General features: G+C 43.1%; 1 protein-coding gene across 2 annotated transcripts in view; it reads left to right on the forward strand.

Annotated features, from left to right (window-relative positions):
* The window catches only part of IQSEC3 (IQ motif and Sec7 domain ArfGEF 3), a 153,658-nt gene that overhangs the window by 125,924 nt on the left and 4,126 nt on the right, over positions 1 to 23,608 (forward strand). The window contains exons 3-11 of one of the 2 annotated variants that reach the window (XM_036758352.1): positions 10,841 to 10,963; positions 12,389 to 12,555; positions 13,577 to 13,716; positions 15,146 to 15,271; positions 16,423 to 16,522; positions 16,734 to 16,895; positions 19,733 to 19,825; positions 22,588 to 22,634; positions 22,725 to 22,799. In XM_036758352.1, the coding sequence (XP_036614247.1) occupies positions 10,841 to 10,963; positions 12,389 to 12,555; positions 13,577 to 13,716; positions 15,146 to 15,271; positions 16,423 to 16,522; positions 16,734 to 16,895; positions 19,733 to 19,825; positions 22,588 to 22,634; positions 22,725 to 22,799 (1,033 nt within the window). Of the gene's footprint in view, positions 1 to 10,840; positions 10,964 to 12,388; positions 12,556 to 13,576; positions 13,717 to 15,145; positions 15,272 to 16,422; positions 16,523 to 16,733; positions 16,896 to 19,732; positions 19,826 to 22,587; positions 22,635 to 22,724; positions 22,800 to 23,608 lie in introns of those variants that run through there. The other variant, XM_036758351.1, reaches the window with a different exon arrangement.

Genomic DNA, 23,608 nt, shown 5'->3' on the forward strand with positions numbered 1-23,608 from the left:
TCTTCCTGCCTCAAAACCCAGAACACATATCCAACAGAGACTTCTTTTCTCTATTCAGTACCTCCCATTCCTCCTCCTCATCCTTTGTACAATTTACCTTTCCTTTTTCTAAAACAACTACTAAATTGCTTCACTTTTGCATAGTCTGTACATCCCCCTCAGGAAGTTACCTCCACGTTTTCAAATCTCATTATCTTCTCATTACAAAAATTAGCATAAACATTAGCATACCTACAACCCAATTACATTTCTATTACTCAGGTCTCGGCACTGATTTACAGAAGCTACTCTTAAGATGTTTCAGGTTTTGCTGGAATAAGCCATTAGACAAAACTCCTCGGGAGATGGGAACTTCCAGGGAGGGAGCACAGGATGTGTGTGTGTGTGTGTGTGTGTGTGTGTGTGGGCTGGAAAGGTGGGTGGAGATGGGTTGGCCTGTGCTCTAGCAGTAATGGGCTGGGATGTAGTCTATGGGCCGTATGCCTCCAGGATAGTCTGGCTTCTTACCCTTTGCCAGAACCCCAAATAGGATAAGATCAAATCAGAGATCTTTCCCTTGATTAACTTTCTCTCTGCTATAATAACAGCTCACATTTCTGTAACATTTCATGAATGACAAAGCATTTTCCTTACAACAACTGTAAGGTAAGGTTATCTCCACTTCACAAATGAAGACACTAAAACCCAGAGAGATAAGCAGGTGAAATTCACAGCTATTAAGTGCCATGGCTGGGACTAAACCCCAATCCTGGCCTTTCTCTCTCACACAATATTGCTTCTCTCATCTCAGCATATCCTTGAACATAATGGATAGTTGCCATTTTTAGCATCTATGGCAGTGTGGTGTGATAATAACAAGAATAACTCACATTTATGTGGCGTTTTAAGGTGTACAAAGTGATTTCCTTGCAACTGGTCAGAAGTCTTTTCTCTACCACTAATTCCTTTACTTGTGTGACTTGCAGCAAATGTTTTCTATCTCAGGGCAATTTGCATTTTAAAAGAAAACTGGGGTGGTGCTAGAATCAGTCCATCTTTAGTGATGATGTTAGGGACAGGGGCAAAATGAGGAGGGGGGTAGATTTAGCTAATCCCCCCCCCCAAAAAAAACTTGCAGCACCCTCGATAATCAGTTATTATGCCTGAGTAGAAGACCAGTCCTGTACTCTAGTCAGATCTGCATCAGCTGAATCCCATGAGCACATAAAGGAAAAACCAGCTAACTTCTGATCATTATTTGGTAGCCTCTCTTGGATCCTAAATTTTGCCAGGAATTCCTGAATTTTTCAGCAACATTGTAGTGGTGAAGGAAGAATGCTTTTTGCCTTGGCCCCCATTCTAAAAAACAAGCAAACCCTCAAACCCTCCCTTTCCTCAAATGAAGTTTTCTACTCAGAGATCTTCCCTCTCCTGTAATCATTCTTCAACAAGCAGGCAGCCTCTCCAGAGTCATTTTCTACTGGCTCTGATTCTTTGGCCACTTCTCACTTTTTGGAAACTTTTGCAAGGGTGGGAACACGTGGCCTTCTAGGTCCTTGGGTGCGTCCAAGTTTTACAGAACAAATCCTTTTATTAAGGGGATTTTTTCTGTGAAGTTTAGCTTCTGTCAAAGGGCTGCACTTGAGGACCTAGAGGGCCACATGTGGCCTTGAGGCTGCAGGTTCCCCACTCCTGCTTTAGAGCATTTTGGGGCAGCAAGATGGCACAGTGGATAAAGTGCTGGTCCTGGAGTCAGGAAGACCTATCTTCCTGAGTTCAAATCTGGCCTCAGATACGTACTACCTGTATGATGCTGGGCAAGTCATTTAACCCTGTTTGCCTCAGTTTTCTCATCTGTAAAATGACAAATCCCTCCAGTATCTTTGCCAAGAAAACCTCAAATGGGGTCACAAAGAGTCGGACAGGACTGAAAAAACAACTGAATGACAGACTAATAAAAATATCCTCACTGGTGATGGCACATTTCAAACTGAATTATGTGAGCCAAGAACAAGATTGTGGCTTCTACCTCTTAGGGCAGTAGATGAATAAGGCTTCCATTCTAATGCTGGTATGTATGTATATATGTATATATGTGCGCACATACACATACATATATATATATTTTTTAATCTGAATATCCCTGCAAATGTTAACACATTTCTCACTAACACTCCTTCCCCAGCTTCAACATGGATGCAAGTTATATATCTTCTCTCTCTTGATCTTTTCCCTCCTTAGGTACCAATCACCGGTATGACTCCTAACTTTCTCCCAGCTTCCAATAGGCTCTGCCACTTACCTACCACCTTTGTGACCTTGAGCCAATCTCTTAACTTTTCTGAGCCTCAGTTTCGTCATTAGGCTAGAGGACCTCTGAAGTTCCCCCTTCTGACTCTGTGATCCTTCTTCTGCGAGCTAGATACTGGCTTGCCATCGTAAAAGAAAAAAAAATCAAGATGATGGAATCATTGTCGAACAGGCAAAGTCAGGAGTAATGCTTCATTTACCTGCAGCACAGACTGACTCTGCACACAGATCACTGTTAACAAGCAATTTTATGCAAGACTATACCTGTTTGTACTAATACAGGAAACATCTGTGCTTATGTTTCCCGAGTCCTTGTGGGATTTTTGCATAACCCCCCTTGCATAATAAACACATAGGAAAGAACCACCTAAAGGGGAGTCCTCACCCTAACCTGAGCCACTAATAATTCATACACAAATCAAATCAAACTCAGGAGACAGGCTCTGACATGCTCTGTCTGAAGGAGTCTAATTAGTTCTCCTCTATTTCTCATTTGCATATCCATTTGAAGGCAAAGTGTGGTATATATACAATCTGTGCCACATAAAACAGTCAGAGAATATTTGAGCTGGAAGAGACCTCAGAGAGCATTTCATCCAAGCTCTTTGTTTTATGAAATGAGGAAATTAGTCCAGAGAGGTCAGCGATTTGCCCTTTGTCACACGACCTAATGTCATGAGACCCGGTCTTAAACTCAGAGCTTCTGGTACTCTTTCTACTGTTTCTTGTATTCTCTTGTGTTCGCTTACACTACACAGTTCCTTGCGTGACAACTGTGCCCAGGTATCAGGAGTGGCTGGGAATAGGCCAGGCATGGGATGATGCCTACAAGATGGCTGGGTTGCAGGTTACTGGGCAGTCAGTATCCAAAGGCAGTTGCCTCCCCTTCTTGAAAAATACTAAATGGGAAGGTTCTCCCACAGACTGAAGGGCCAATGCTCCACAGCACACCCTCTGGGTGGCACCCAATGGCTGGGTGAAGCACCAGGGTCAGGGCTAAGTAGCAATCAGACAATCAGTGCCACAGAGTCAGAGGAATCCTCAAGAATACCATTTTGCCAGAGGCTGAGGAATTCCCAGGCCTAGCCTTGGTCACAGGTGTGATCATATAAGCCAATCTCAGCTGTTGCCTGAGAACATTTCCTTTCACACACACAGCATGAAAAATCTACCTGACCATACCACAGGCTGCCCTCTTCTAAGTCCCCACTGTGAAGTCTCAGGAAGGGACAGCTCCCAGGTAGACTGATTTAGTGCCAGTCACGTGCAACAGAGACCAAAATGGCAGGAGTATTGCCTAATAATGCATTGGTAACCATGCAGTCTACTTACAGGGGGGCAGGCTCTTTCTTCTACACGATCCTATGTCAGGGCCAGGGCCTCAGCAAGAGCAGGTAACCTGAAGGCAATGGGGGCATGTTTCTGGTGGTCTGCCTGGGAGCCAGTGGGCTTTTTTTTTTAACCTCTTCTTTTTTTAATTTATTTTTTATTTTTAGTTTACAACACTCAGTTCCACAAATTTTTGAGTTCCAAATTTTTCCCTTCCCTCTCCTCCCTTCTCCCCGCCCCAAGACAGCATGTAATCTGATATAGGTTCTACAAGGAGCACCATTTGGTCTCAAAATCCTGCTTAGGGGTTAGGTGTTTTCAAATCAATTCATGTTTATTCAGCATATATTATGTGCAAGGCACTGTGCTAGTTGGATACAAGGACAGAAAACCGCATTCCCTGCCCTCAAGAAGCATACTGTCTGGTGGGGGATAGGAAGTGATTCAGAAAACATGCTCTGACAAAATTTGAGGAGGGAAAGTTAACTTTCATCTAGGGTAAGGGTTCTTAACCTTTTTTGGACCTCTTTGGGAGTCTGATGAAGCCTTTCTCAGAATAATGTTTTTAAATACATAAAATAAAACACAAGATTACAGGAGAAACAAATTATATTGAAATTTCCAGAGAGGGGAGGTGAGTTATCCACAGTCACACAATTAGAAGTGGCAGCCCTGGGATCTGAAACAATGTCTGCAGATCTAAGGCTTCTGCAGCTTACAGCTGAGCAGGCAAGGTCCCTAAAACAGCTGGGTCCACTTCTTCCAGACTTCCACAATGGGGCCAGCATCCTGCCCCCTGCATTCCACCCCAATCCAGTTCCCTCCCCTGCCCCGCCCCCCCCCCCAAGCCTAAAGTCCTTTCCCAGTGGCCAGGTAGGCAGGAACTATGTATTCAGTTCTTTGTGTCTTGTGGATTGGGGAGAGTTTCCACCTGACTGTGCTTCCTAGATCCCAAGGCCCTACCACACGTGACCTCTTGCCTCATTACTGAAGCTTTTAGCTGCAGCCCCAGGCTTGCTGCATTGTCACCTGAGCAGAAGAGCTGGGAAATAGGCCATTGTGCTCCAATGAGTACATCTTCCTCACTTCTTTCCACCTCTGCACTCCCATCCACCGTGGCCCCCCTTCACTCCCACTCCCCCTCCATTCTAACTAGTGCAGCTGCTTCCTGCCTCCCCCCTCACTCCAATCTGCCCCCATACTCCTGCCATTGATGCTACCATGGGGAAGCCAGTGCTTAGAGTTCTATGGATGCCACCCTGCACAACGAGAAGAAAGGTATTTAATGTATCTGTGAATGCAAAGGCCAAGGGAGAACAAGAGGGCAGACAGATGAGATCTCGGCCTGAGGACAACATGTGTTTGAGCTCTGTGCCGATGTAGTGGCAAAGGCATTGGATTTGATGTAAGGGAACCTGGTTTGAATCTAGTCACTGCTAGTGACCTTAGGCAAGTCACTTCTTAATTATAATAACAGCTAGCATTTATATAGCACCTGCTATGTTCCAGGTATCTCATTTGATCCTTACAACACCTCTGGGATTCAGGTGCTATTATTGTCCCTACTTTCCAGATGGGGAAACTGAGCAAACAGAAACTAAGTGATTTGTGCAGCGTCAAAGAGTTAATAAATTTCTGAGGCTAAATTTAAACTCTGGTCTTTCTAGGACCAGAGCTCTATCCACTGAACCACCTAACTGCTTCTTGTTTCTAGGTCCTACTTTTCTCACTTGTAAAATTAGGTTTTCTCTAAAGTCACTTCTAATGCTAATGTCTATGATTCTTAGGTTCTGTCCCCAAGGGACCAAGAAAGTGAATCTTCTTTCCCAATCAGGAGGGATAGCTAACATACTAAATGGCAGAGTTAGGGTCCAAAGAGCATTGGGCTGAATCTAATAAGGCAATATTCCATAGGCATAATTTGGGTTCAAAAATCGGCTTTTCCAGTACAAGATAGGGAAAGCATAGTTACATGTGGTTAGGTTTTTGTTTTGTTTTTGCAGGACAAGATTATAGAGTGGAAGGGTACATAAATGAGGAGAGGGGAGAGGATAGAGGGGAATATGTGGTGGTCCCAATATTGAGTCCATAGGTGAACAGCAAAGTAATGCTAATCCTATAGTCTTTGAGCAAGAAGAAGGGTAATAGAAAACCACCTTCTCTCCTAGTGGGAGTTATGATCTCCATAGACAATACCCTCCCTCAAGAGAAGGGAAATTTGAACTCCTGTTGGCAAATGGCACCCACTGCAAGCTTAATGTGATTCAGCAGGACGAGGTGGTAGCCACCAAAGTTAATTGAGTCCACTAAAGCCTCCAGATCTTTGTCACACAATCTGATTTTTGAACCTCAAATTATGCCTATTGAACAGCATCTTAATAGATTCAACATATCTTCCAAGGTAAAAATTACACAAATCATATGATCCAATTCTGCTACCTTCCTCTCTCATGATCAATCTCCTTTCTATTGGCTGTGTCCTCTTCTCTCTGGGTCCCTATGCCCCTCTCACTTCAGCCTTCTGGGCACCATCTACCAACAGGAGTTCAAATTTTCAAATTTCCCTTCTCTTGAGGCGGGTATTGTCTGTGGAGACATGTGTCTCACCATGAGAGAAGGTGGCCTTCTGCCATCCTTCTTCTCGATGAAAGACTATAAAATTAGCATTGCTTTGCTGTTCACCTAGGGACTCAATGATGGGGCCACCACATATTCCCCTCTATCCTATCCTCTCTCCTCATTTATGTACCCTCACACTCAGTAATCTTGTCCTCAAAAAAATTTTTGATGTACCCATGGGGAGACTGTAGAGATTTAGTCCATGGTACTTCAATTCTGTTCCTCTGCCTACCATGTTGTACTTGTAGATCAAGTACTCTTCCTATCACCATTTCCTTTAATTTCTTTCCTGTCACCATAGTGCCATCCCTATCAATAGCTTGAGTAAACCTCAACTGTTTTTATTTCTTTCCTTGGCTGAACCCAGAATCTTTTTCTGTTCATTTTCCATATCAAATACCCAGACATGTCATCAGTTCTCATATTTGGACAAAATTCTTGCCCCACCACTGTGAGGGAAACTTGGGAAAATAGAAAATGTCTTTGTTTTAGCCACATTCCTGTACTGGCAGGATGATTCCCAGACATTAGCACTCTACCCAAGAGAGCCATCGGGTTCTTAACTCTTGGCTAGGCAGACCTCAGAGAGGAGAGGAGCTCCAGGTCTACCTCCTTGGTTTCTCATCACCAGTCACCTCCTCTCAGCTCACAGAGATCCCTCCTGTGAGATCCTCTCCAGATTGAATTGACTCACAAAATGTGTTAAGATACCTGGTGTAACCTAGTGCCTCTGCTTATCTTTGATCTTTGTGGTGATCATGAGGACCAGAAAAAGATAGAGAAAAAATTTGATTTTCCTCCTCTCCTCATCTAGAGGGAGCTAGGTAGCAAAGTGAAAAGAGTGCTAGACCTGGAATCACAAAGGTCTGAGTTCAAAGCCCCGCCTCAGAGACTTACTAGGTGTGACTGTGGACAAGCCACACAAGTTTTGTCTGCCTCAGTTTCCTGAACTGTAGAATGGAGACAATAGTAGCACCTACCTCCCAGGTTTGTTGTGAGGATCAATCAAGATAATATCTGTAAAGCGCTTTGCAAACCTCAAAGTACTATATAAATACTAAAGAAAAGAATGCTGTCCATGCTTTGGGGACCTTCATCATTATCTGGTCTCTACTCTGGCCCTCTGCCCAACACACATGCACAACTGAGGTTCATAAAAGTGAGGACATTAAATGGCTCAAGATCTGATCTGGTATAAGGGGGGCCCAAGATGTGCTGGGAGAGGTGACACCTGAGAACTAAGGAGGACCTGTGTTTTCTGACTAGGCTTTTAGATACAGGTTCCTAACACTAGCAGGGGGTGGCAAGGGGAGCTATGTCTGAGGCCCATTCCTTATCCTGTTACTCCCTCTTAGTCCTTGTCTTGGCCCTTCTCTTCCTGTCATGTCCATACTCTATCCTGCTCTCTGCCTTAGGCAGAGGATATAACCCTTGAACCTCAGAACCTGCCTAAGGTGGGCAATTCTGCATACCAAAAAAATCTATTCTGCCCCAATTTGTGTGTCTATGGTCAGTCACAAGCTCACTGAACTTCTCCATTTCCTGATTTATAAAATGAGGGAGTTGGACTAGATGACCTCTAAGGTCCCTTAAAATCTATGAATCCTGCAAAATTCTAGGCTACTTGACAGAGATTCTAAGGGTTCAAGCCCCTGATATTCCTTCTTTCTCTCCTGGAAAAAGACCAAGGGAAAATCTGGGTATGCTAAACAAAGAGATAAAAAGTCTTATGAAAATCACAATGGATTTTTGAGTCAGAAGATAGGGGTCTGAGGAACAGCTCTGACACTTATTGTGCCCTTTGACCTTGGGCAAGTCTCTTAACCTTCTAGGGACTTGGTTTGCACATCTGTAAAATAAAAGCGCTGAACTAGATAAGTTCCAAGGCCCCTTCCAGCACTAAATTTTGTTATCCTGTGAATCCCAGGGAATGGAAGACAGGTGAGTCTGGCACAGAGCCATATCTTCTTGTCAAACCAGTGAGCTCTGTCTAGCTTGACAGAGCCTCTGGCAATCATGTGGGACTATAAAAATAACCAAAGGAAAGAAGATTGGAGGAGAAAGCAGGCTGGGGTGAGAGAGGGAAAGAGAAGGGAGGGGAGAGGAACGCAATAGCTCTTAGAGCTTCTTCAGCTCCATAAACTACCTTTAATGGCTCCTGTGATCAGCTTCAGGTTGAAGGAAAAGAAAAATCAGGCAGGCAAACAAACAATTCTCCATGGATGGCTCATCTTGCTTCTTGGGACCTAGATTTTTCTTTCCTTGTGAATAGACTGTGGGCAGAGGCATCCCCAGACTGGTGGAAAGATCCCTCCCTGGAAGAACTTGAACCTGGAAGCAGTTGGGGAGGGGTTGGAGATCACAGGATTATAGGATTTAAAACTGGAAGAGACCTGAGAAATCTTCCCTTTCTCATGTATAATACAGGAATAGGTATAGGTATAGGTATAGGTATAGGTATGTGTATGGTATGTATATATGTGCATGTATGTGTATATATACATATGTGTGTACATGTATGTTGTGGAAAGGGGAGGAAAAAGGGAAAATACAAACCAAAGGGAAGTAAGAGCAGGTCAAAACAAGGCAGGGTGTGGTAGAGAATGAATAATAACAAAATAATAATAATAGCCAGCATTTGTGTAAATGCATTTTCAGGTTTGCAAAGCACTTCACAAACATTAACTCATTTGATCCTCACAACAACCCTGGGAAGCTATTATTACCCCCATTTTAGGGATGTAGAAACTGAGGCAGAGAGGTTAAATGTCTTGCCCACAATCACACAGCTATTAAGTGTCCAAGATCAGATTTGAACTTGACCCTAGGTCAAGCACCCTATCTACTGCATCATTTAACTGCCTCATTTATTTTATTTTTTAATCAGAGATATCAAATCTTGTTAAGATCACACAGTTCAACTAGAAGAGGGAAATGAACACATTAAACCACACGGTCTCATCTGTTGGGTCAGAGTCTTTCACTGTCTATGAATTTATAGGGATTCTAGCTGCCTCAAATAAGCAGATACGGATAGAGAGCCTAACGACATTAAAATTTCTTCCTATGGCATGTTGAGTTTTGCCAAGTGCGTTCTTCATGACAGTTCTATAAGGTAAAAACTGTTGCATTCTATTATCATCTCCACTTTACAGTTAAGGAAATGAACTCAGTGAAAGAGACATGGCTTACCTGGGGTTATGCTGCTAATCTAGTATGGGGCAGGATTTGAATTCAAGTCTTCTTCCAAGATGAGCCTTCTTTCTGCCATTCCAACAGAATTTCAGAGGTCATCTGCTTCACCTGCTTCGAGTGAACTAGAATGCCCTGCCTGACATCCCTGACAAATAAATGGTCAACCAATATCCTCTTCAAGACTTCTAGTTATGGTGGAATAGCAGTCTAGTGATGATGATGGTGATGATGAGGAGGAGGAGGAGGAAGAGGAGGAGGAGGATGGTGTTACTATCACAACAGAAACATAAGCCACACAATAGTATACATTTTAAAGAAATGGTAGAAATTGCCACCACCAAGGCAGTGCATTCCTGTGAGAACGTTCTGATTGTGAGCAAGGTTTTTGCTTTTTGTTTTTCTTTGCTGACATCAAGCTTCACTCTGCGTCTCTGCAGCTTGTACCCGTTGCTCCTTGTTCTACTGTCTGGGGTCAGGTCAAACATATTTCATTTCATTTCATGCCAACAGGTGTCAGCTCTCTGAACGCCTGGAGATAACAATCAGGTTAGAAGATCTGGGTCCGGTCCTGACTCTGCCACTAATGTGATGTACACTCCAGGGCAAATAAGATCCAATCACTGAGCTTCAGTCTCCTTATCTGTAAAGTGAACCAGGCTTACAGAATTTAGAGTTGGACCCTATTCCAATCCTTTTAATAATCATAATAGCTAACATTTAAATAGCACTATCAGGTTAACAAACTTGATCCCCACAACAATGTGGTGAAGGGGATGGAACAGGTGTTATCGGTGACATTTTCATAAGCGAGGGACCTCGAGCAATTGAGTAACTTGGCTATGGTCATATACTAATAAATAGAAGAGCTGAGATTTGAATCCTAGTCATCTGACTCTAACTCTAAATGCAAATCTCGTTTCCACTCAGGGCATTTCTGGCCATGGCATTCTATGATTCTAGGAGGACTCTTTCCTCTCAGTATGGCCATCATCGAACAGAGCACTTTTAATCAGCACTTTAATCAGCACTATTTCTGATTAATTCTTTGGGGCTTAGTACAGCGCCTTCATGCTCATTGACTAATTTCTGTTCGGATTTAGAATAACAAATGGAGAGGATGATGGGGTCACAGTGAGTGATAAAAGAGTTTAGATTGTAGACCTCAGACTCATCCTCTCCCTTCTTCTACATTCCCCAACCCACTACCCATAGGCTATAAAAGCTAACTCCTATCAGCTGGGATGGGGTTTCTACACAGTGAGAGGAGAGGTCAATCTGTGTTCTGCGTGGATGGAATGCCCTTCTGGTTCTTAACTTCCCATTGGTGTTGAGAAGTTTTGCAGTATAGGACCTGTTCTGATCATCTCCCTTTCCTATCCTATCTCTGCCCCCTACTAACTCCCCCAAGCTGTGTGGTGGATGAAATGGACTTTTCCAACATGGAATTAGACGAAGCTCTGAGGAAATTCCAGGCCCATATCCGGGTCCAAGGTGAGGCCCAGAAGGTGGAGCGGCTCATCGAAGCTTTCAGGTAGGAGCGACCTTGAGCGCTGATCCCAAATCTCATCCAACTCTCATAGTCTCTGGGAAGGAAAATCTTGGGGAAGGGAGAGAGAAGGAAGAGCCTCAGATACTGGGAAATGAGCCAATATTTGGGGACAATATGGAAGGAATGAAAAAAGGTCAATACCTATAACATTTGTTATAGGTATAAGGGGAATGGGAAATGGGAGTATCATCAAGACCTTCTCCACTTCCCATCCCTCAGGATTCATCCATGGCAACCAGTCAGTCAACCATCAAATCTTTGCTAACTGCCTATCGGGGCAAAGCTGAAACAGAAAATGTTTATTAAAACACTGACTCCAAGAAGAGCACTGTGTTGGGGATTGAGGGAGAGATGAAGTTTAGATAAGATGAGATTCCTGTCCTCATGGATCTTATAATCTAGTATAGGGATGCTAGATGTTACAGTAGGTAGAGTGCCAGACCTGGAGTCAGGAAGACCTGAGTTCAAATCTGGCCTCAGACACTTACTAACTAGACCCTAGGTAAGTCACTTAACCCTGTTAGTCTCAGTTTCCTCATTTGCAAAACAAGCTGGAGAAGGAATTGGCAAACCATTCCAGTACCTTTACCAAGGAAACCCCAGATAGAGTCATGAACAGTCAGGTATGACTGAAACAACTGAACAACAACAAAAAATCTAGTAGGCAGATAAGTACCAATACAGACACTTAGGACATGCAACATTCTACTACAAGTGCGTTAGAGAGATACAAACATATATCCTCCATTTCTGTCAATTAGAACAATTCAGGGTATATTTCCAGGAGGAGATGCCATTTATTTAAATTAGGCTTTAAAGGCTGGATGGGGATTTAGTAGAAGAGTGAGAATGACATTCCATGCCTAGAGGACAGTATGAGCAAAGGCATGAAGGCTTGAGAGTACTGTGAGGCATGTCAAGGAATGTAAGAAATAGTCCTTCCCATCCTGGAGAATATAATCTGGTTAAGGAGACAAAAACAACATAAGAAAGGATAATTAACAACGAACAATTAATCAATATATCCACATGTACATATATGTGGACATGGACAGGTACACACATGCATATGCACACATGTATGTTCATATAAACAGACATACATACACAACAGATACAGATATAATAATAGAGACAGATGTGTATACATACATGTATTGTTATATGTTATATACATGTATGTATATAAACACACGCGTGTCTGTGAACATTACAGAGAATAAGTGTTCGAAGACAAGATGAGAAATTGTCCTACATCTAAAGACCCTGGGGTCCTACTCCATTCATGCTGCTATCTCACTTTTGGAAAGCTCTTATGCATGCGTATCCTCTACTCTCCTGCTGTAGCTTAAGGAGAAAGAGGAGGATGGGAAGTCTCAGTGGGCATGTTCTCTATGTTTCTCCAAGCCAGCGCTACTGCATGTGCAATCCTGAGGTAGTACAGCAGTTCCACAACCCTGACACCATCTTCATCCTGGCCTTTGCCATCATCCTCCTCAACACAGACATGTATAGTCCCAATATCAAGCCTGACCGGAAGATGATGCTGGAGGATTTCATCCGGAACCTGAGAGGTAGGAGGATAGTGGGGAGGCTATTATTTTAACCCTATTCTCTAAGTTCTAGAACTGCTAACTCCAAGTGAATGGTTGAGGGTTGGTACAGGAGGGGGCATGCCTTGAGTATGACCTTCCCTGAGTGGGTACAGGCATTGGGTTTCCTTGCTTCTTCCCCTTCCACTCAACAGTACTGTGGCTACCTCCATGAAGCAGCCTGGGAAAATCTTTGCGCTGCCAGATCCTGAACCAGAATTTCCAAGGACCACCTTCCTGACCCCATGAGATACAGGTTTCCACTACATGCCATTGGACAAATGTCCCCCACCCTTCCCATTCCCCTCATTCCAGCTGACATTTGTCAACATAGACTGAGAACCCCCTAGCTCTCCACTATATTTTTTACTTTGGACAAATCATTCTACCTCTCTGGAATTCAGTTTCCTCATCTTTAAAATAAAGGGGTTGAATAGAAAATTCTGAAATTCCTTTCTCCCTCTAATATATTCTATGACTCCAAGTGCCGCCAAGTCCCAAATCCCATCTCATTTAAGCCAGCTAACAGATAATTTCATGAAGCCTACCACCCCAACTCTTCTCTACTGCCGTTGAACCACAGAACCAGTGGTGAGGAACAAAAGAAGCCTACCAACAGCATCCTAGAATTGGGGCATGTGTTCACTTTCCTCTTTCTTCCTTGCTCAAAGCTTGATTTCTTTCAGATCAAGTGCAAGGACAAAGCCTATCAGTCTGGCTGACTTTAGAACCATCATATTTTATCTAAAGAAATTGTAGGACAAGGTTTTATGGGAGGAAGGGGAACCTTGCTTGCTCTCTCACAGAGTAGGGAGCTGCCTTTTGGGAAGAATGATACTGTCATCCTTTATGCTTTCTGGGAATTCAGTGACAGTAGCCAAAGTAGGCCTTCCTTGTTTTCCACCACAACAAAGCCCCTTGCCCTGGTTGAGGGAAGATAATCCTTATCAAAGGTTGACTTTTTTGCCTAATTTGTCACCTCTGTTATATCTTGTTTTGTTAGGCGTGGATGATGGGGCTGACATCCCCCGAGAGCTGGTGGTGGGCATCTATGAAAGGATCCAACAGAAGGAACTAAAATCCAATGAGGACCATGTCACCTATGTTACCAAAGTGGAGAAGTCCATTGTGGGCATGAAGACAGTAAGTCACAAACATCAAAGGACTAGACCGGACCACGCAGGAAGTGTCTGCTATGCTCGGGGGACTATTCTCCCTTTTGGTTGCTGTTTCCTCCCCTGATGTCTCTTGATTCCTCTCTAATTCCTAGTCTTTTCTCTTTTTCTTTCTCTTACCTTCTCTTGTTTGTTTCCTTCTACCATCCTGTTCCACCCCCTACTGCCTTGCTGGGCCCTGAAGATGAAACAAACTGAGATGAAATGCTTCTTGGTGGCTCAGGGGGTTGAGGTCAGGAGTCTGTGCAATCTCCTTCCTTGGGACAGGTTGAATTGCTGTTGTTCTGAGATGGTTTTAGTGTGGCCTGAGGGGCGCTGGGAGTGGAGGGTTTGAGGGGAGGAGACAGGATACTAGGAAGAAAACCTTCTCCTTAGGGAGTAAATCCTAACAGCTCTGAGTCTCCTTAAGATTGGAAACTTTGTGGTTGGATGAAAAAATGCTTCACTGGAGTTCTGACTGTGGCGTCACCGAACTTGGGTTCAAATCCTAACACTACCCTTTACTACCTGTGTGACCTTGGACGATCATATAACTGGTTTGGGCCTCAGTTTCTTCATCAATAGGAAGGGACAAGTATTTGTTAAATGCCTACTATGTTCCAGGTGCTCTGCTAAGCACTTTACAAGTATTACCTCCTTTGTTCTTCACAGCAAACCCTGGGGGTGGGTGCTGTTACCATTCCTATTCTGTAGTTGAGGAAACCATGGCCGTCAGAGGTTAAGTGAGTATTAAATGAGTTAGACTAGAGGACTTATTGGGTCCTTTCCAGCTCTAAAATCTATGATCTTGTGATCCTCCATTTGGGGGAGTGGAGAGGTCAGCAACAGGAGTTTTAATCCCAGCTTTGCCACTAATTAGCCGTGTGACCTTGGGCAAGTCACTTTGCCTCTGGGTCTTCATCTGTCAAATGAAGAGATTAAACTATATGATCTGCATAGTCCTTTCCCCTCTACCCTTCTGCGGTTCTATCTTCTGTGGTGAGTAGGTTAATCAGAAAAAGGACACATGCCCTCCTCCTCTGCTCTGTTCTCTTCTTTTTAAAGTTCCTTGTTCACCTAAGCTGTCTTCCCTCAGCAAATTTTTCACCCCAAGCTCCACAGTGAAGGCATTTGACTTCCAGAGGGTTGAATATGGTAAAGTAGAAAGAATGACGTGTTAGAGTCAAAAGATCTTGACTCTCTGCTATGTTTGTGACTTTGAACAAATAGTTTAACTTTTCTGGGTCTCAATTTCCCCATCTTTACAATGAGAGAGTTGGAAGGAAGGATCTAAAGGTCTCTTCTAGCTCTAATATTCTGTAAGGCAGAGGCTGAGGTCCTCAGGGCACATTCCTTCCCCCTCCTCCCTCCCTCCCACCATCCTCAGTCTGATGGCCTTCCATCCTCTCTCTGCTCAGGTGCTGTCAGTCCCACATCGCCGCCTGGTCTGCTGCAGCCGGCTCTTTGAGGTGACTGACGTGAACAAGCTACAGAAGCAGGCAGCTCACCAGAGGGAGGTGTTCCTCTTCAATGACCTGCTGGTGGTGAGAAGGCCTGGGGGCCTGGGAGGGCTAGGTCATCACTCAGCGGGGCAAGAGCATAGCAGGGCTCTGGCGCTCTCTCTCTCTCTCTCTCTCTCTCTCTCTCTCTCTCTCTCTCTCTCTCCCCTCTCCTTCTGTATCTCTGTCCCTTTCTCTCTCCCCTTCTGTCCCTTTCTCCTTCCCTTCATCTCTCTCTCATCTCTCTTTTTATTCTCTCTTCTCTCTCATTCTCCCTTCTTTCTCTCTCTTCTCTTCTCCCTTTCATTCTCTCATTATCTCTTCCTTTCTCACCTTCTTTACATTCTGTCTACTATACCACATTACCCTATATGTGTATGTATATAATATATATGTATATATGTATGTTCTCATATGTACATATAAAAAGTTTCCAACATTTAAAACTCAAAAAGTGGTATGGGCTGCCTCAGGAGTTGGTGAGTTCTCTATCACTGCTGGTCCTCGATTAGAGACTGGATGGCTACTTATTAGGAAAGTCTTGTGGGAATTCCTATACAGATCTAAACAGGAAGTGTCACTAAAATATCTCCAACAAGTGGTCATCCACATGCCAACTGAAGACCTGGAGTGACAGACAGTTCTTCTGAGACACCTCATGCCAGCCATTAGACTAAATGACCTACAATCTCTTCTGCCTCTGAAACTCGGGAATTCTGTGATAAGAGGTCATATTATAGCTGACTTTCCCTGGGGAAAGGAGGCCTCCAAGGGACTGAATGAGACCCATTTCTCCAACTTGAAGGAGGAATTTTCTCTCAAGCTCAATTGCCAGCCCTGTTCTCCTTTCCAGTTGGTAAAAGTGTCCCAACCATTATTATCAATAAAGAAATTTAGACATGGAAGAGGGAAGAGGCATACTAATGGTCTCACATAGATAGTGGGGCTAGGAAGATGGCTTGGGCCATGAGGAGAGACTGGTGCCCTAACTTTGATACTTCTCTGTGTGCATGTGCGTGTATGTGTATATTTATTTTTATGTGTTTATCTGTATGTATTCTGGCTGTATCTGCGTGTTATGTGCATACTGGCATCATTGTATGTATGTATATGTACATCTTCATGTATATTTATGTGCTGTGTGCATGTGTCTGTGCATGTGTGTGTGTGTCTATCTGACTTTCTTTCTCGGGCAGATCCTCAAGCTTTGCCCAAAGAAGAAGACCTCCTCCACGTATACTTTCTGCAAGTCCGTGGGCCTGCTAGGGATGCAGTTCCACCTTTTTGAGAATGAGTGTAAGTCCATCTCAGAGCCAGAGATGATGACAGCGGGTGGTAGTTTCAGGGGATGTGTAGGGGAAGAGGAAGGGAGGGTCATTCATGAGCCTGCTTTGGAGGGGCGGAGGGCAAGTCCTGTAAAAAGGCCTGGTCTCGCTGTCTACCCCAGGCCAAGGCTTCCTGTTTTCCTTTCTCACTATGTGTGGGTGTCCCTATATTCATTTTCCAGATCATTCCCATGGCATCACACTGGTGACCCCAGTGTCAGGCTCAGAAAAGAAGCAGGTATTGCATTTCTGTGCCCTGGGCTCAGAGGAGATGCAGAAGTTTGTGGAAGACTTGAAAGAATCCATTGCTGAGGTCACAGAGCTGGAGCAGATCCGAATTGAATGTAAGGTTGTGGAAGGAAGGAATTTCTGTCGGGGGGAGGGGAGCAGAGAAAGAGGGAGGGGGTGGGGAGAAAGAGAAAGAAGGAAGGAAGGAAGGAGGGAAGGAGAGAGAGACAGAGACAGAGTGAAAGAGAGAGAGAGAGAAAGAGAGAGAGAGAGAAAGAGAGAGAGAGAGAAAGAAAGATTCTTCCAGAAGGTCATGGAGTCTCTTGGCAACCTTAGCTCTGCACCACCCCCCCTGCCCCTACCCCCCACATCCTCACACATGACCCCTCCTGCCTTCCCTTTTTCTTTTCATCTCACCCCAACAGAGCAGTTTAGAAAATAGGAGGTTATGGACAATAAACCATTGTACTGCTTATTTGTTCCTTTCTGAAGCATATACATGTGTTGTATACATGCTTAATGGATAATAATATTTTTATTATAATAAATAATAATAGTTTGTCATAAAAGGCTTTCACATACATTATATGACCACAACCCTTTAAGTCTGAGTATGAGAAAAATGAACTTCAGAGAGTTTAAATAAATTACCCAAGACCACACAACAAATAAAAGACAGGGCTAGGATTTTAACCCAGATTTAAGCAAGGAACCCCAACCAAATAAAGTATCTGCTTGATTCTGGCACAGCTGCATGATATTTTTATATTCTAGTTCAATGTCAAAGTTATGTTTAGTTCCTGGTTGAAAGTGATTCACCAATTATCTTTTATTTAAGAAACATAAACACAGCCAGCCAGTCAGGCACGAATGTCCATTTGTTAAATTTTATAGTCTAAGTATGGTAATACATTGCATCTGTTTCTTAAGGAAAAAAAATAACTAAAGATAAATTAAGTAAAGAAACATGAATAATTATTACAGATTTAAAATATGCTTCATGTCTGTGTTATAACCAACTGAATGGAAATATTTCTAAATTAATACAGACACAATTTTTGGAGAGTAAAAAGCCTTGTTCCCCCTCATCCAATGGTGTTACTTCTTTAGGGGTGATCACTACTGCTCTGCTTCTCTGAATCTGTGTTCTGATTCTCTCCAGAACAGTTTATCTGACATTCACCATAGGCAGATGAACTTTTTATTCTAGAAAATTCCTTGGATAATAAGTAAAATTTTTAGGAGAAAAGTAAAAGAAAACACATTAAAAATAAAATCTATCAGCTTTTATTGATTTTTGTTTCTGAAATTTATTCATTAAAATTTCCTTTCTAGGATTCATTTCTACAATGCTATTCAGGGGGAAAAAATGAACATCTTCTTTTCAGATATTCTTCTCCTGAGAAAAATTGATGGGCAGGGATACCGCCTGTTCCAATCTGAATAAAGTGTAGCAAATATAATGGGAACTATTTAAGTGTCCCCTGTACAAAACTTGCTGGGCCTGATGGTGCTAAATGCAACCAGTATTATTTAGGAAAAGACTGAGAAACAGATTTTTATTTCAGCATTTCAAAAACTCCATAATTTAATCAGTATGGATTCTCCCTTTACTAATGGAGATCACAATCTCTCTATTAAAAAACCTTAATAAATAGGCCTCATGAGTTGTGTCCTTGTATAGATGTACATCTATGTGGTTGCATACGTATCTGCAAATACATGTATGTTTGTACACACAACTGTGCGTGTGTGTCTGTCTATCTCAGGCCAAAAACATTTGTTGCCCAGTGGCTAACCTCCTTGTCATGAACCTCTCTTCAAACAGCCAGGCTGGGCCTTGGATGACAGACACACAGTCCATCACTGGGCTGTTCTTGCACCTGGCAAGGTTTGGAACCTGAAAGCTTGCTTTAAGATGATACAGGTGACCCCACCCCCATGCCCACAAACACATGTCATCGTGAGGTCTTTGGTGGAACCCTAGCTCCCCTCCCCTTTCCTAATCAATAGTAAAATCTCTTTTACTTTTTTACTTTAGAGATTTTACTAGTAAAATCTCTAAAGTAAAAAAATGCATAGATATTGTTAGAATCTGTTTATAAGATGCTAAGCATCTTATTCAGATAATGCAAAGAACAGATGAGTAAGGAAAAGTGTTTAGTAGTTACAGGGAAAATAAGAGAAGGATAAAGAGAAAAGACAAGAAAAACCAAAGAAAAAGATAAAGAAAAAGGAAGGAAGGAGAGATGAAAAAGGAGATAATTGGGGGGAAAATGTCTTACAGTCAAACAGAACAATTCTTTGAAAAGGGACAGCTAGGTGATGTAATGGATAAAGCACCAGGCCTGGGGTCAACAAGACTCATTTCTCTGAGTTCAAATCTGGCCTCAGACATTTATTTAACTGTGTGATCCTGGGCAAGTCACTTAATCCTGTTTGCCTCAGTTTCCTCACCTGTAAAATGAACTGGAGAAGGAAATGGCAAATCACTCCAGTGTCTTTGCCAAGAAAATCCCAAATGAAGAGTCAGACACTACTGAAAAAAATGACTAAACTGATTCTTTGGGAAAAAAACAGACTTTATTTTTTTTAAATATTTGTTTATTTGGGGTCAGGGAGAATTCAAAAGCACCATCATTGATCTTAAAATCTGTTAATTCCCTGGGAATTAGAGGTAATTAACCTGATTTTGGCTAGTCCTGGGGACCCAATTCCCAACAAGTTGGGATGTGTTCAGTTAAGCTTCAGTTGGAGAAGCAGGTTTAGGAAGCCCGATCACCTCTGGAGGCCCCTTCCTAGCCCTGAGCTCAGTTTTTGCTTCTCATGGCTCTATTTGGGATGCTGCTGCTTCTCTTCCTCCTCCACATTGCCATTATATTTTCTCTTTCTATCTCTTTCCAACTTCTGTCTCTTGCTTTGTCTCTTTTCACTCTATTCTCCCATCTCCCAGGGGAGCTGGAGAAGCAGCAGGGAACCAAGACTCTTTCATTTAAGTCCAGTGGAACTCAGCCTGACCCACAGTCAAAGCAAGGGTCTCCTACAGGTAAGCAGCTGCTCAATGTCTTAGCCATCCAAGACCAGATCCTTCAAACTCTTGTCTCCCCCGCCTAGCTACAGGAAAATCTCAGAACTTTGGACTCTGTGAAGGGTCCCATCGAAAAGAATGGCTTGGTTTCCTAGGGGATCATTTTGAAAGAAGCAGTTTCCAGGTTTCTCATTGCCCCTTCCTAATGAAGAGCTCCAAGCTCACAGAAAGTAGAGGGAAAAAATTCCGATTTTACTGAAAGGAAAAGTATTACTTTGTAATACTTGTAATATTTGTAATATTTGCTGGCTGATTTGAATGAGAGCCCAGCTGTTCTGTCATCTAAGGTGTCTTTTTCAGGCTTATTGAAAAACAACAGTGGCCATAGTGCTTCGGTGAAGTTATTCAGGCCAAAACAAAGAAATTCTTTTAAAAACCCCAGGAAGAAACCCCACCTAGTTTGGTGGCTTAAGGAGAGGAGGCAAGAATGATAGAGATGTCCTGATCTCCCATTCATTTTAAGTACTCCAGCTGTGCATTCTCTCACGAGTTAAATAACATGGTATAAGTCACTCTATACCTCCCTGGACCTTGGTTTTCTCATCTGTAGAGAGGCAAAAGGAAAAAAAAGAGAACTCAGGTTGACTTCCCTCTTCTACGTTTTGGCACACTTGGCATCACACTTTCCAGATTACCCTTTAATGCAATTTTTAAAATGTTTTCCCAAATCATTCAGTCCCACTAATTCAAGTCAGTGCAAAATTTGTATTGGTTTTGCCCATATGTCCCTGATGTAGCTCCCTTCTCCCCCTTGAGCAGCCAGCACACAAAGTTTTTCCCTGCTCCTCGCTTACTTCAAACAAACAGAAAATAGAGAAGAGAAACAGGGTTAAAACCTCTTGAGACAACTAGAATAATCATCTAGAATTCTTCTATAATAATACTTGACATTTATAGAGATGTAAGGTTTACAAAGTACTTTTCCTTCCAACAATTTTGTGAAGTGGGTGGTTTGAGTTTTATTAGCCCCATTATGTAGAAGCCAAGTCTCAGAGAAATGAAGTATAAATGGTTATTGGGTTGGATTGCTTTGAAGTAACTTACCCAGAATCACATAGCTAGAAAAAGGTAGGGGGAATGGAGGGGGAAAAGGACAAGAGTCAAATAGAGGAAAGTAGCCATTCTTGGGTTGAAAAGATGAGGAGATTCAGCTGCTGGGCCTCTAGGACTTCCTTCATTCTCCCATGGTGGTCAGTAGGCCCTAGTCTGGAGTAGAGGATGGGAGACTTAAGTCAGACAGATGGTCACCACAGGATGTAACAATTTACTCAACTGTTGCTAATATATGGGCCATTTTGAAATGAAAATTATTGTTATATTGCAACTCTCATGGTAATGTCATTGGATGTAACTGAGTCTGACCTGAGATTCATTTCTTACTAGTCCCACAGCCTGGCTTTTGGTAGGTTTGCCTCATGTGGTAGGTACTTGGTTCAGTGCTTGTCTACATAGCTATTTTAGTACTAGATCAGAAGTGTGTCCTCATAGAGTTAGACACCTTCTACCCTACCATACCTTGCCTCCATCTTTGATTTACTAGCTTCATTTTTCTAGGCAATTGCATGCATTTTCACCAATTCTCCAAGGACTTGAAGGATTTCAAGCCCCTTCAGCCCCTCTTTTCTGATGAGGAGCTCTAAGTTCACAGGAAGGGGAGAAAACATTTTCATTTTACTGAAGGGAAAGCAGACCCAAGATGCTGACTCACCTGAATGGGGTTTTGTTGCCAGTCAGCAGAGGAGTAAAGGCAAGAGTCTAGTGGTTCTGGCAAATATGATGGCTATTCATTCATCTCCCAAGCCCCTACCTAGAAATGGAATTTTCCCTTGTGCCTCATCCAATAGCAGAATAGTTCCTTTTGCTTCTTTGGAGGGGAAAAAAAGGACAGAGTCAAAGAAAGGAAATTGGCCATTTGGGGGGTTAAAAGGTCAATAGACTCAGCTGTCTTATCTCCTAGGATTTCTTCTGTTCTTCTGTTGGTCCCCTATCTGGACTGTTGAATTAGAAATGAACAAGGCATATGGTTCCAGCAGGGTCATAAAAATTTAGTAGACCCTTGTGAGTTAGAATAAAGAATAGATATCATCACTTTCTTCAGTGAGCTTTTAACCTGATACATAAGATATATAGATATAGATAGATAGATGTATGTTCGTGTGTACGTTTGCATATACACATGCATCCAGAAACAGATATACAGAAATACAACCCCAAAGCAGGTGTTCAGAGGACAGAACTCAAAACCTGTTTTTATGGACTATGTATCATGTACTAACTTTATTATTATCAGTCTTTTACTTACATCAACATTTCAGAAGATCCATCTCTTCTCTTTACACAAACAGATCCCATCCTTCTATGTCTTAGGGCATTGCTCATGAGTTCCAGTGGCCAAAGAAGTGTACTCCCTTGTGTCCAGCTTCCTTGGTGATATGCCTCATTTCGGTCAGTTCTCTGATGACAGGCCTCTGGCGTCACTTGTTCCACCACCACTCCCCCCAGTCAAAACTACAATCTGTCCTCCTCTGGTATAAATTTCACAGGCCCAAGCTCACACCATGGTATAATGAGTCTTCAGAGTAGCTTCCCTATAGGCTTGGTAATCTATGGGTTCTGGCTGCTCGTGCATGCCAAGTTGCAAATATATTTTGAAGTAAGAGGGAGGACTGGAGCTTACAGCACCAGATAAAACTCAAGTGGCATGATCTTTCTTTTCAAAGCCACCAAAAGGGAAGCTCCTGAGAAGGCGATGGAAAGCACAGTGGAGGTAAGTAGAGGCCTCGTTGCTGAGGTGAGTAATTCTCTCCCCCCCTCCCCATCCCGTTCTTCTCACCTTCTCTGTTGTTTCTCTTCTCAGGTATTAATCAATGCCTCCCCAGCCCGACTGACCATTTTACCAATTTCGAGAGATACAATTAAAAGTTACTGCTAGCATGGGTAATGCCACTATTGCCACGCTAAATTAAGCCACAAGCATCTTCCACCTGTTTTTGTCCTTTTCCTCCCCCCGAGACATGTGACACTCGGGGCTGAGCTCCCAGATTAACCACACGGAAATGGAGCTGCTAGGCTCTCCCATGAGTACACCTCCTACCAAGCCTAATTCCCTAGCAGGCAGACTTTGTCGCCACTGCTGCCTTCCTCCCCGCCACAGAATGTTTATATTCCCACAGAACCTAAAGGTCCTTCCCTCAAACTCTTCTACTGCCTGACTTTCTAGACACTTCTAGGCTATCCCTTGTCCTTCCTCCCACCCCCAGAAAAAGGTAGTCTGTGCCTCCAGAAGGAAAGTAGATTAGCCTCCTGTGGGCCAATTTCTTAAGGGTTGGACTTTGCCACTTTATCGACCCTGAGGAAGGAGAAGGCAAAGGGCCAAGTCAGAGTTTCGCACTGAAGGAATACTTGTTTTTATCTGAAAAACTGTACATAAGAGTTTCCCACCTGGATGTTTTGCTATCCTTCCCACCTGGGATATCCTTTCCCCAAGGAGAGTACTCTCCTGGGGATAAGGAAGGTGGCTAGTGGGAAAACATGTACTTTCTTGGGAATAGGGAGGGTAGAGAGGGATGGGGAAGCAGTAGCATCTGGTCATTGCCTTATCCCAGTAATACTCTTTCAATTCAGCATGGGCCCTGAAGTGTTGTCTCTGGAAATTCTAGCCTGGAGTCTGGCATCGCAAGACTTTTTCCGACTTGCTGGGCAGAGATCATCTGGCTCTGCTGGTCCATAGGCCCATACCCC

The sequence above is a fragment of the Trichosurus vulpecula genome, chromosome 5, assembly GCF_011100635.1.
Source record: "Trichosurus vulpecula isolate mTriVul1 chromosome 5, mTriVul1.pri, whole genome shotgun sequence".
Classification (NCBI taxonomy): Eukaryota; Metazoa; Chordata; class Mammalia; order Diprotodontia; family Phalangeridae; genus Trichosurus; species Trichosurus vulpecula.